The following is a 13,611-nucleotide window of genomic DNA, read 5'->3' on the forward strand; positions in this document are numbered from 1 at the left end:
TCACTGCATCCTCTGCCTCCCAGGTTCAAGCAATTCTCTTGCCTCAGCCTCCCAAGTAGCTGGGATTACCGGAATGCACCACCAGGCCCAGATAATTTTTGTATTTTTAGTAGAGATGGGGTTTTGCCATGTTGGCCAGGCTGGTCTCAAACTCCTGACCTCAGGTGATCCGCCCACCTTGGCCTCCCAAAATGCTGGGATTACAAGTGTGAGCCACTGCGCCCAGCCTGTTTCCAGACATATTTTAAAGGAAAATCTGATAATATTTGCCACCGTGATTGTGGAATGTGAACAAATGATAAAAGTTAAAGATGATTCTAAATTTTATAGCCAGGGCTACTAGAAGACTGGAACTGCCATTTACTAAAATGTAGAATATGATGTGAGATGGAGGGTATTTCTAAGTAACTTGACTTCATTACTTGCAAAAAAAGCTCAAGAATATTGATAACCAGCACCCAATTGGTAAAATCAGAATGTCTGGCAACCAATAAAAAAATACCAAACATTCAAAGAAGCAGGAAAATACAACTCAAAATAAAGGAAAAAAAAATCAATCCATGGAAACTGAGCCAGAACTTATACAAGATGTTACAATTACTAAAGGCATTACAATAGTTATTAAATTGTATTCTACACGTACAAAATGTTAAGCAGAGACATAAAAGATCTTAAAAGACCCAAGTATAACTTCTAGAGATGAAAATCACAGTATTTGAGATTGTTTAAAAGACTGATAGAATTAACTGCAGCTTAAACCAAAATAAAAGATTAGTGAAATTGAGAGCACGGCAATAAAACCCATCCTAAATGAAAACACAGACAAAAAAGACTGAAAAAGAAATAAAAAGAACATTAGTAAGCCGTGAAACAATTTCAAGCAGCCTGATATATATGTAATTGGAGTAATCTCCTTCAGGGAGAGAAGGGGATGAACAGAAAAAATATCAGATGAAAACTATAAACCCATAGATTCAAAAAGCTCAATGAACCCCAAGTACAGGAAACATGAAAACTACACTATGGCACATTATAATCAATTTGCTTCAAACTTGTAATTTTAAAAAGCTTTTGAAACTAGCCAGAGAAGGTCAGGCACAGTGGCTCATGCATGTAATCCCAATACTTTAGGAGGCTGAGGTGGAAGGATAGCTTGAGCTCAGGAGTTGGAGACCAGTCTGAGAAACACTGAGACACCTTGTCTGTATGAAAAATAAACCAAATTAGCTGGGCGTAGTGGCACGTACCTGTAGTCCCAGCTACTTGGTAGGCCAAGGTCAGAGGGATCACCTGAGCCCTGCGGGTCAAGGGTGCAGTGAGCCGTGATTGTGCCACTACACTCCAGCCTGGGCAACAGAGTGAGACCCTATTTCCAAAAAAAAAAAAAAAGATGGAAAAAGAAAAACAACATTAAGAAAAGAAAAAATTGTTATGTAGAGAGGAACAAAGATGAGATGGAAAACAATGCAAACCAGAAGACAGTGGAGCAACATCTCAAAAATACTCAAAGAAGAAAACTCGGGCTGAGCATGGTGGCTCACACCTGTAATCCCAGCACTTTGGTAGGCCAGGGCAGGAGGATCCCTTGAGGTCAGGAATTCAAGACCAGCCTGGGCAACATAGTGAAACCCTGTCTCTACTAAAAATACAAAAATTAGCTGGGCATGGTGGTGCATACCTGTAATCCCAGCTACTCGGGAGGCTGAGGTGGGAGCATCGCTTGAGCCCGGGAGGTGGAAGTTGCAGTGAGCCGAGATTATGCCACTGTACTACAACCTGGGTGAAAGAGTGAGACTCTGTCTCAAAAAAAAACCCAAAAAAAAAACTCAACCTAGACTTCTCCATCCACCAAAAGTATTTTGCAAATATGAAGATCAAATAAAGATGTTAGAAATACAAAAGCTAAAAGAATTCATCAGCAGCAAACCTACACTGTAAGAAATATTACAGGCAATCATTTTGGCAGAAGGAAAATGACACCAGATGAAAATACAGAGTTATACAAAGGAATGAAAAACACTGGAAATGGCAACTAGATGGGTAAATCTACAAGATTTTTTTTCTTTTTCTTTTGAAACTGAGTCTCACTCTGTTGACCAGGCTGGAATGCAGTGGCGCGATCTTGGTTCACTGCAACCTCTGCCTCCCAGGTTCAAAAGATTCTCCTGGCTCAGCCTCCTGAGTAGCTGGCATTTACAGGCGCGTGCCACCATGCCCGGCTAATTTTTGTAGTTTTAGTAGAGATGGGGTTTCACCATATCAGCCAGGCTGGTCTCAAATTCCTGACATCATGATCCACCTGCCTTGGCCTCCCAAAGTGCTGGGATTACAGGCATGAGCCATCGCGCCCAGCGAAGATTTTTTTTTCTTATTGTTCTCTCTAAAAGACAGTGACATCAGCAAGATGGTTGACTGGAGTTGTCTGGCTCTTGCTCCCCTCTACTCAACAAAAGGGACCAAAACAACAATAAACAAACTATATTTCAACTGGAGTGGCTGTGGAAGTATGCTGGAGAGTATCAGGGGAGTGCTGAAATTCCTGTGGAGCACCAGATGCCCCAGATAGCACCACAGAGACGTGAGCGAAGCACTCTGCCTCTGCCGCACTGCCTCCCTGCAAGGAGTGGCCTGGAGTCAGGAAGGACTACTTCTAATGGGGAAAGGGTAAGCTGGGGACCCATGGTCCCCATGACCACTGCAGCCTCCTGCATACCTTGCTACAGGAGAGTCCTGCAGTCCTCACAAACCCTGAATCCAGTTTATAGTTGCCTGCAGTTCACAGGACTACACTGCTCCAGAGTTGGAGCCCACGTCATACAGCCCCCATTCCCAGTCATAGCATGGTGCCATCTTGAAACTGGACCCACTGCTAGAGTTCATCCTGCCTGGGGGCCAACTGCCACTGCATCTCTCCATCTCTGAAGCCCCACTGTCAGTCCACAACACACACATGTAGCTGTATCACCACCATCCAGCTGCTGAGAGCCTAGGCCCAACAGAATGAGGGAACCCTGGCACTGAACTCACATGGCACCTCCCTGCCCCAGGGAACAGGCAGACCTGTACAGTGGAGAAACCAACACACAGCTGGCTGGCCTGCTGGGCCCAGCCGGACAAGCAGCCCAGCACAATAAAGGCCATATGTGACAAACCCACAGCTAACATCATACTGAATGGGAACAGTGGAAATCTTTTCCTCAAAGATCAGGAACAAGACACAGATGCCCATTTTAATCCTTTCTGTTCAACATAGTCCTAGCCAGAGCAATTAGGCAAGAGAAAGAAATAAAAGGCATCCAAATTGGAAAGGAGAAAGTCAAATTGTGCTTGCTTGCAAATGACATGACCTTATACACAGAAAACCCTAAAGATGCCACCAAAAACCTGTTAGAGCTAATGAACAAATTCAGTAAAGTTGTAGGATACAAAATTAGCATGTAAAATCAGTAGTGTTTCTATATGCTAATAAAAAATAAAACAATTCCATTTACAGTAGCTATAAAAAAAATAAGATACCTAGGAATACACTTAGTTAAGAGGTAAAAGATCTTTACAATGAAACCTATAAAACACTGACAAAGGGCCGGGCACGGTGGCTCACACCTGTAATCCCAGCACTTTGGGAGGCAGAGGCGGGTAGATCACGAGGTCAGGAGATCGAGACCATCCTGGCTAACACAGTGAAACCCCGTCTCTACTAAAAATACAAAAAATTAGCTGGGCGTGGTGGCGGGCACCTGTAGTCCCAGCTACTCGGGAGGCTGAGGCAGGAGAATGGCGTGAACCCGGGACGCAGAGCTTGCAGTGAGCCGAGATTGCGCCACTACACTCCAGCCTGGGCGACAGAGCAAGACTCCGTCTCAAAAAAAAAAAAAAAAACATTGACAAAGGAAACTGATTCCATGTTCATGGACTGGAAGAATTAATACTGTGAAAATGGCCATACTACCCAAAGCTATCTACAGATTTAGTGCAATCTCTATCAAAATGCCAATGATATTCTTCACAGAAACAGAAAAAAAAAAAAAACCTTAAAATTCTTATAAAACCACAAAAGGCCTCAAATGGCCAAAACAGTCCTGAGCAAAAAGAACAAAGCTAGAGATATCACACTACCTGACCAAATATACTACAAAACTATGATAACCGAAACAGCATAGTAGTGGCCAAAACAAACACATACTCCAACAGTACAGAATAGAAGGCCCAGAAATGAATTTGGACACCTACAGCCAACTAATTTTCGACAAAGGTGCCAAGAACACACACTGCGGAGAGGACTCTCTTCAATAAATAGTACTTGGAAAAGTGGATATATCCACATGCAGAAGAATGAAACTAGACCCCCACCTCTCCCCATATACAAAAATCAACTAAAAATGGATTAAAGACTTAAATTTAAACTCAAAACTATGAAACTATTAGAAGAAAACAGGGCAAATGCTTCACAATACTGGGCTAGGCAAGGAATTTTTAGATAAGATCCCAAAAGCACAGGCAATAAAAGCAAAAATAGACACATGGAATTACATCAAACTAAAAAGATTTTGCACAGAAAAGGAAACTATTAACAGAGTGAAGACACAACCTACAGAAATGGGAGAAAATATCTGCAAACCATACATCTGAAAAGGAGTTAATATCCAGAATATATAACAAATTTAACCTAGCAGCAAAAAGACAACCCAATTAAAAAACAGGCAAAAGGCACTTTGGGAGGCTGAGGTGGGTGGATCACTCGAGGTCATGAGTTTGAGACCAGCCTGACCAACATGCATCTCTACTAAAAATACAAAAACTAGCTGGGCATGGTGTTTCGTGCCTGTAATTCCAGCTACTGGGGAGGCTGAGGCACAAGAATTGCTTGAACCCAGGAGATGGAGGTTGCAGTGAGCCGAGATCGTTCCACTGTACTCCAGCCCAGGCGACAGTGCGAGACTCTGTCCCAAAAAATAAAAACAAAAATAAAACAAAACAAAACAAAATTTTTTAAAGAAATAAAAAAAAAGATAACTGGAAATATAGCTTTTAAGCATCACAGAGGGAGGAAATCACCAAACCTGCTCCTCAAAAAGCAACCGAAAAGCTGTGTAAGTGGTTTAAAAAGAATCATTTCAGTGCTCTGGAATTAGATCAAAGGTATATAACATTAAGAAGTGTTTTGGCTGGGCATGGTGGCTCATGCCTGTAATCCCAGCACTTTGGGAGGTTGAGGTGGGCGGATCACCTGAGGTCAGGAGTTTGAGAGCAGCCTGGCCAACAAGGCAAAACCCTGTCTCTATGAACAATACAAAAAATTAGCCAGGCGTGGTGGCATGTGCCTGTAACCTCAGCTCCTCTGAGGGCTGAAGCAGGAGAATCTCTTGAACCTGGGAGGCGGAGGTTGCAGTAAGATTGTGCCACTGCACTCCAACCTAGACAACAGAGCAAGACTCCATCTCCAAAAAAAAAAAAAGAAATGTTTTTTCATGAAAACTACTGAACTTTGAATTGAGTCTGTGACCTTCTTGCCTGGGGCTGCCCCCTAGCCCCATTAGGTAGTTAGGTAGTTCAACCAGGGCAAGGTAGTTTGTAAAAACAATGAGCTTTGCAGCTGGGAGCAGTGGCTCACGCCTATAATACCAGCACTATGGGAGGCTGAGGCGGGTGAATCATTGAGGCCAGGAGTTTGAGATCAGTCTGGCCAACATGGCAAAACGCTCTCTCTACAAAAAATACAAAAATTAGCTGGGTGTGGTAGTGTGTTCCCATAGTCACAGCTGCTCGGGAGGCTCAGGCACGAGAATTGCTGGGAGGTGGAGGTTGCAATGAGCTGAGATCGTGCCACTGCATTCCAACCTGGGCGATAGAGACTGTCTCAAACAAAATAAAACAAAACAAACAAAAAAATGAGCTTTGCTACTTGAAGGAGTTTACTTGCTATGGAACATTGTCAAAGTGGTAATCTCGGTGGTTATTAAAAAGGGAGGCCCAGTAGCTTGATTAGCTTGAGTTCACTAAACCTGTTTGGGGCAAGTTCTGGGAGGTAAGACAACCATAGGGAGCTTCATAAACGGTCCAAATATCCAGGATTGATCCTAGTCTGTGCATATATGCAGCAGAGAACTTAGTGGACTCAAGCCAACCAATGATCTTGGCCAACAGAGTCAGAACCCGTGCACGTGTGTAGGAGACATGAGAGAGCCCAGAAGAAAGGAAAACAATGAAGTTTAAATTCCAGTCCATATTCAGATCCATCAGCAGAGAGCAGTAGCCTTACTGGCTTGGGGTATCTGGGTACAATCTCTGACCAATCTTTGCTTGGATAATAACCTACATAGACACAAGAGAAACTCATAGAATGCCAGTCTTAAAATAAAAACAAGACAGAATGCTAGGTGTTTTATCTATATATTACTTCTAGTCCTCACAATAATTCTGCGAGGTTAGACGGTAAGTGTATAATCAGGCGCTGGAATCCTGTACCATTTCACTTCATGTTTGCAAAAGAATATATATATGTGTGTGTGTGCGTGTGTGTATATATATGTGTGTGTGTGTATACATATGCATATATATGTATATATATGTGTGTGTATATATATACACATATATATACTGTTCTTTTTCTTCAGCATGTATCTTTACCTGCCTTAAGCAGCTTAGGCACAGCTACCAAGAAAATTATAAAATTGCTTTCTTCCTTCTCCCATATAAACTCCAGTAAGGACAAAGGAAAAAAAAATTCCCAACTTACTGCAAGAAGATTCATGATGGTATGCCCCGTCTCTCCAAACAATGGCTTCCGAAATCTGACACTGAATAGTGGGCATGGATAAACTATGGAAATGAGAAATGATCAAACTTAAGTCTGGCAACATAAAACTTTGGTAAAAGAGATTTCATGACTAATACAATTTTCAAAATATAATTATAATGGCTCATTAGAACATATCAAATTTTGGGCTCAAAAAGTATTTGGCATGGTAGCAGACAAATGCTGAGCCATATTAAGTCTTCTGATAACCAGAATAAGCCTTTTGATGTAAATGTTTCAAAAATGACACACAATAGCCAGGCACAGTGGCTCATGCTTGGAATCCCAGCACTTTGGGAGGCTGAAGCAGAAGGATCACCTGAGCCTAGGAGTTTGAGACCAGCCTGTGCAACCTAGGGAGACCCTGTCTCTACAAAAAACAAACAAAAAAATTAAAAATTAGCTGGGTGTGGTAGCATGCACCTGTAGTCCCATCTACTTGTAAGGCTGAGAGGTAGAAGGATGGCTTGAGCCCAGGAGGTCGAGGCTACAGTGAGCCATGAGTGTGCCACTGCACTCCAGCCTTGGTGACAGAATGAGACCCTGTCTCCAAAACAAACAAACAAACAAACAAACCCACAAGGTCTTAGGGAGCAATCTTCTTCAAACTGAATTGATACGATCCAGGAAATAAATATCCCCTGATTCCTCTGTGCTCAATAAGTTTAAGAGTTCACTTTTTTTTTTCCCAACAAGTTTAAGAGTTCACTCTTTTTTTTTTTGAGACAGAGTCTCACTCTGTCACCCAGGCTGGAGTGCAGTGGCATGATCTCCTGCCTTAGGAGGGTTCAAGCGATTCTCCTGCCTCAGCCTCTCCAGTAGCTGGAATTACAGGCATGCGCCACCATACCCAGCTAATTTTTTTGTATTTTTAGTAGAGATGGGATTCACCATGTTGGCCAGGCTGGTCTTGAACTCTTGACCTCAAATGATCTGCCTGCCTTGGCCGCCTCTCAAAAGTGCTGGAATTAGAGGCATGAGCCACCGCACTCAGCCAAGAGTTCATTCTTCTATACCTCCTAACCAGGATCCTTCTTAGGAGAGGCAAATCAGTCTGGCTCATCTCTTGAACTTTATGGTTTGAAATGCCTGTATAAAATAGGAAGATACACATGTTGCTTCTTCTGCACACAATCCTTCCCTTTCCTTGATTCATTTAGCTGATTCATATGCCTCCTTCAGAGTTAATCCAGAGGCACTCTGGTCCAAGAAAACTGAAGGTCCAACTACTCTTTCATTCCTGGTCAAGTTAGAGCCTGTCTTAGAGCTCCCAATGAACTTAACTTTGAGCACAGGTTTTAATACAATATACCACTATAATCATTATTTCTGTATGTATTCCTTATAAAAATTCCCGAGAGCCTATAATCACGTCTTAGCTATTTCAGAATTCCCAGGATTCAGGATATATGGGAGGCCTTTATTCAATTCTTACTGAATTAATAAATAATTGGTGGAAGAATGAAGTTGACTTGCTGAGAACATAAACTGTTTTATGGTTTATAAAATTATGTTTCATTTATTCTCTCATTTGATCCTGTTAACAACCCAATATAAAATAAAAGGCAAGCATTATTATTTCCAGTTTACAAAAGAAACACAATCAGAGAACTTGGGTGACTTGCCCAAAGTTACAGAGCTCATAAGTGGCAGAGTTGAGAATCTTACTCAAGTGGTAGGATTCCTAGCACAGGGCACTTTTAATTAGATGGAGATATAAAATTTAAAATAAAGCTTGCATTTAACCATTAATGTCTTTTTAAAAATCACATCTTAGTTACGCTGCTAAAGCCATGGGCAAGGAAGCTCTTCTTCTGTAGCCTGTATCTTACCAACTGAGAGTGGTTTCCATTCCACTAGCTTCCAGTATGTTAAGTAAAATATAATTGATCATAACTGTTTTCCAATAAGTGACAAAGAATATGCTCATCATATACAGATACTATAAAAAATAAAGTTACTTAAGTTCAAATTCACTTTTCTAAAGATGATCATGTTTTTTATCAATGAACTATAAAAGCAGTAAGTTTACAAGGTAATACATAATCAACTTCCTCATTCGTTATTTTCAATGCTTCCCATTACGCCCAATATACGCAGACACTGGCCAAATTTAGTTTAGCTATTTCAAAAGACTATTTCTGCTGAATTCTATCACCAAACAGAGGGCTCTGAATATTTCAGGCATTATTTAGTCATCATGCCTTGAAAAACGTGTTTTTACTACTTACGTCGATATTCAGCTCCAAGTCTCAACATCAGACGGATAGGAAATACTTTAGCCCAAGGAGTTTCCCATTTCTGGATAAGAATCCCAAACAAGTAAGGTGGGGTTGGGAGTACTAGGTCTTGCAGTGACTGGTAGGTAGATGTCACATATAAGAATCCGCCATGTTCTTTACTGCCAAGGAAACTTTGACTGAAGAAGGAATGTCCCAAGTTGCTCACCACATTCCCTAAAAACAAAAAACAAAAAAGTTTATTAGTTACTCTGTATCAATAAATTAATCATATTTTTTTCTTTTTTTTTTTTTTTGAGACGGAGTCTGGCTGTCGCCCAGGCTGGAGTGCAATGGCGCAATCTTGGCTCACTGCAAGCTCCGCCTCCCAGGTTCACCCCATTCTCCTGCCTCAGCCTCCTGAGTAGCTGGGACTACAGGTGCCCGCCACCACACCCGGCTAATTTATTTGTATTTTTAGTGGAGACGGGGTTTCACCGTGTTAGCCAGGATGGTCTCCATCTCCTGACCTCATGATCCACCCGCCTCAGCCTCCCAAAGTGCTGGGATTACAGGCATGAGCCACCACGCCCGGCCAATTAATCATATTTTTAATAAACCTTATGCAACTCTGGGCTGGATGGACACTACCAAACAGTAATTCCCAATCTTTCACTATGAAAGACTTACATTTAAAAAGCTGATTTTAAAATAAATGGCATTTATTAAATGAAAATTTGGTTTCCAATTTTATCAGGGCTTCTAATGAGCATAAACTAAGTTATATTATCATACTGTTGAAATTTGTCTAAGTAAAAGCCAAAAATATTGATGCCTTCCTTGGTTAAATTGTACAGCTTTACTGTATGAATTGCTTTAGAAGTCTCAAGAACTGTCACCTCAAAGGTCATAAAGAAATGTTCAAGGCCGGGTGCGGTGGCTCACACCTGTAATCCCAGCACTTTGGGAGGCCGAGGTGGGTGGATCACAAGGTCAGGAGTTTGAGACCAGCCTGACCAACATGGTAAAACCCCATCTCTACTAAAAATACTAAAATTAGCCAGGCATGGTGGTGTGTGCCTGTAATCCCAGCTACTCAGGAGGCTGAGGCAGGAGAATTGCTTGAACCTGGAAGGCAGAGGTTGCAGTGAGCCAAGATTGTGCCACTGCACTCCAGCCTAGGCGACAGAGTGAGACTCCGTCTCAAAAAAAAAAAAAAAAAAAAAAGAAATGTTCAGATTAGGAAGCTGCTGTCACCAAGCTTATAATTTCACTGGGTGAACAAAGTCAACTCATGAACATAATGAATTATGGTAATAAGTACAGTTATAAGACATTAAGGGAAGATGAGGATTTATGAAGATGGTACCACAGACAAGTTTTTTGTTTGTTTGTTTGTTTTTTGAGATGGAGTCTTGCTCTGCCACCCAGGCTGGAGTGCAGTGGTGTGATCTTGGCTCAATGCAGCATCTGCCTCCCAGGTTCAAGCAACTCCTCTCACCTCAGCCTCCTGAATAGCTACAATTACAAACATGCACCACCACGCTCAGCTGATTTTTTTCGCATTTTTAGTAGAAACAGAGTTTCACCATGTTGGCCAGACTGGTCTCAAATTCCTGACTTCAAATGATCCATCTGCCTTGGCCTCCCAAAGTGCTGGGATTACAGGCGTGAGCCACCGTGCTTGGACAGGATTTATTGTTTATAATTTTTTGAGACAAATATGAAACATAGCTCTATAATTTAGAGCTTATCTAAATTCATATTAAACAGGTTTCTCTTTTTTTTTTTTTTTTTTTGAGACAGAGTCTCGCTCTGTCACCCACCCTGGAACCCTGGAGTGCCGTGGTGCGATCTCAGCTCACTGCAACCTCTCCTTCCCGGGTTCAAACAATTCTCCTGCCTCAGCCTCCCGAGTAGCTGGGACTATAGGTACCCACCACCATGCCTGGCTAATTTTTGTATTTTTAGTAGAGATGTGGTTTTACCATATTGGCCAGGCTGGTCTCGAACTCCTGACCTCAAGTAATCCACCCGCCTTGGCCTCCCAAAGTGTTGGGATTACAGGTGTGAGCCACCACACCTGGCCAAGGCATTTTATAATTCAAAATACTTTTGTGAATGAAACAGTAACAAACATATCAACCCTTCATTAAGGAGACATTTTCCTCAGTTTAGAATTGCAAAAGGACTTTCTGACAAGAGCTGCTCAATGATGGAACAACGAATGTGTTCACTAGCCAAGTACGAGCTTCCTTTGACACCTTTGAAAGCAATAACACCAAATGAAGCAATCTCCATCAGAGAAATTAATGCTTACTTTTCTTGAAAACTAGAGTTTATTCTTATAATGATTACGGGTCTTTGCATCCTTGATTTTAGCGGATAGGTATCCTGACAGTAGGAGCCACAAGTGAAGGGAATACCTCCCCATTAAACTCAGAGAAGCTTTGTGGCTGAAAGTCATGTTCACCTCAACATTATCATCTATATTTTACATTTAAAGTAGTACATTTAGGAATTCAGGGGTAGTACTCTTGCTCCAGGATTACCCAGGTCTGGCTGCACAATTAAGCTGCTAGGCCAGATCTATTAAAAAAAAAAAAAAAAAAAAAATTGTCATATCAATGTAGCAGTATGGCATTTTGAAAAATAAATTGCAGATTTTGAAGTCCCAGAGATATGGGTTTGAATGCTAGTTTGATCATTCACTATTGTGGGATCTGGGGCAAGTTACTTCTCTGAGCCTCAATGTCCATGTAAAATGGGAGGAGAAACTATATTAAATTCCAGATGTGTTATAAAGAATAAATGAAAGGAAATCCATAAAATGCCTAACAGGACCAGCAACACTGTATTCTCAAAAAAATTATAACTATTATTATTCTAATGCAAATATACATATATTGATCAGCCAAATATATGATTTTTGGGGGGACTTTCAATGACTTTAGAGTAAGATTTAAATAAATTTAAATTTTTTCTGGCAGCCACTGCAGGATCAGGAATAGAGTGTCAGGAACTTAAGGGAGATAAGATCCCCAAATTTACCATTGCCTCTTTACCACTTCCCTAGATCCTGGAATTCTAGGATACAATATAAGAGACACTTCATATAAAATTCAGCAAATAATTTGTCAAAGAGAAAAAAAATGTTTTTTCATCTGTTTATCTAGCTTTGGTGAATGAGGAGGAGAATAGGGAATTAAATAAAGAGATGCTTTCCCTCTACAATGTAGGGTGCATGACAGCATTCCTCTAACTCTATCAACAGCATGCTGTGGTTTGAATATATCCCTCAAAAAGCATGTGTTGGAAACTTGGTGCTAGGAGGCAAGGCCTCATGAGAGGTGACTGGATTAATGCTGTTATCCTGGGAGTGGGTTTGTTATGAAAAGACAAGTTTGGCCTCCCTTGTGCACATGCCCTCACGCACACACACATTCTTTCTCTCTCTTCCCCACCCCATTTGCCCTTCTGCCACGGGATGATGCAGCAAAAAGGTCCTTGCCAGATGCCTACCCCTCAATCTTGGACTTTGCAGCCATGAGAACTACGGGAAATATATTTCTGTTCATCACATATTATCCAGTCTGTGGTATTCCATTATAGCAGCAAAAATAGACTAAGACACAGTGTAATGTTTATATTTCACAAAGATTGTCCTAGTAAATATAGCTTAGAGGTGAAAAATGTGTTGGCTTAGTACTCAAGACATTCACTCATTATTCCTTTGCGATTTCCCTATTAAAGCCTAGAATCTATTGGTAGTTATTTTCCACAGATATTGATTTCCTTTCTGCCTCTTCCATTTAACACTCTCTTCATCCCAATCACAGATTCTTCACGAAGTCCACTCTCATTACAAAATATATCTTTTATCCTTTAAATATTAATCACTTTAAAAATGTAGATTACCAATAACTGATTTAGACTATCATGTACCATCTCATCTACAAACAAGTAACACTGCACAGGTGTAGATATTGGCAAAAATAAAACAGTGGGTATAAGAATTTGACAAAGAAAGAAAGGCTTTCATCTGAAGACCTAATCTGAGGCTCTTGAACTCATAAAGTCTGTTATGTACTCATTTATATAGGTACTTCTCGATGACTGCATTCAATGCAATGAATCCACAGAACTAATTTTATATATACCCCAATACTAGTGAAGAACCCATACAACTAAAATAGATACCAAATCTTGCTTATAAGTGACCTGTCAAAGGTGTTAAATGCTTTATATCAATGGCTTATAAAGTAATTTTACATAACATTAATGAGGTAATCATCAGATCAGTGCTAGTAGGTAAGCAGAACGGTACCATTTCCCTGAAATTTGGGGTTTTATTTGACAAATGAAGAAACTGAAGCTTAGAGGTAGAGCTGAAGTGACTCTAAAAAGACACGAGGTAAATAAGTGGCAAAGTAAAACCTAGAAAGCAGAAAGCAGATCTTTCAATCTCCTAGTCTTTGTATGTCACACAGCCTTTCAAAAAATATACAGATACAGTAATTTACAATTTTCCATCTTTAATTTGGAATTTAAACTGTTTTTCAAATGCTTATAAGTAGCCAGCCATCTTTAAATTCA

General features: G+C 40.8%; 1 protein-coding gene across 2 annotated transcripts in view; it reads right to left on the reverse strand.

Moving 5' to 3' along the window:
* ZFYVE9 (zinc finger FYVE-type containing 9) overlaps window positions 1–13,611 on the reverse strand; it is a 201,123-nt gene that overhangs the window by 46,910 nt on the left and 140,602 nt on the right. For both annotated transcript variants that reach the window (XM_024248413.3, XM_054554772.2), the window contains 2 exons: window positions 9,028–9,252; window positions 6,737–6,819 (listed from right to left, as the gene is read on the reverse strand). In XM_024248413.3, the coding sequence (XP_024104181.2) occupies window positions 6,737–6,819; window positions 9,028–9,252 (308 nt within the window). The remainder of the gene's footprint in view (window positions 1–6,736; window positions 6,820–9,027; window positions 9,253–13,611) is intronic.

This window comes from Pongo abelii, chromosome 1 (genome assembly GCF_028885655.2).
Source record: "Pongo abelii isolate AG06213 chromosome 1, NHGRI_mPonAbe1-v2.0_pri, whole genome shotgun sequence".
Taxonomy (NCBI): domain Eukaryota; kingdom Metazoa; phylum Chordata; class Mammalia; order Primates; family Hominidae; genus Pongo; species Pongo abelii.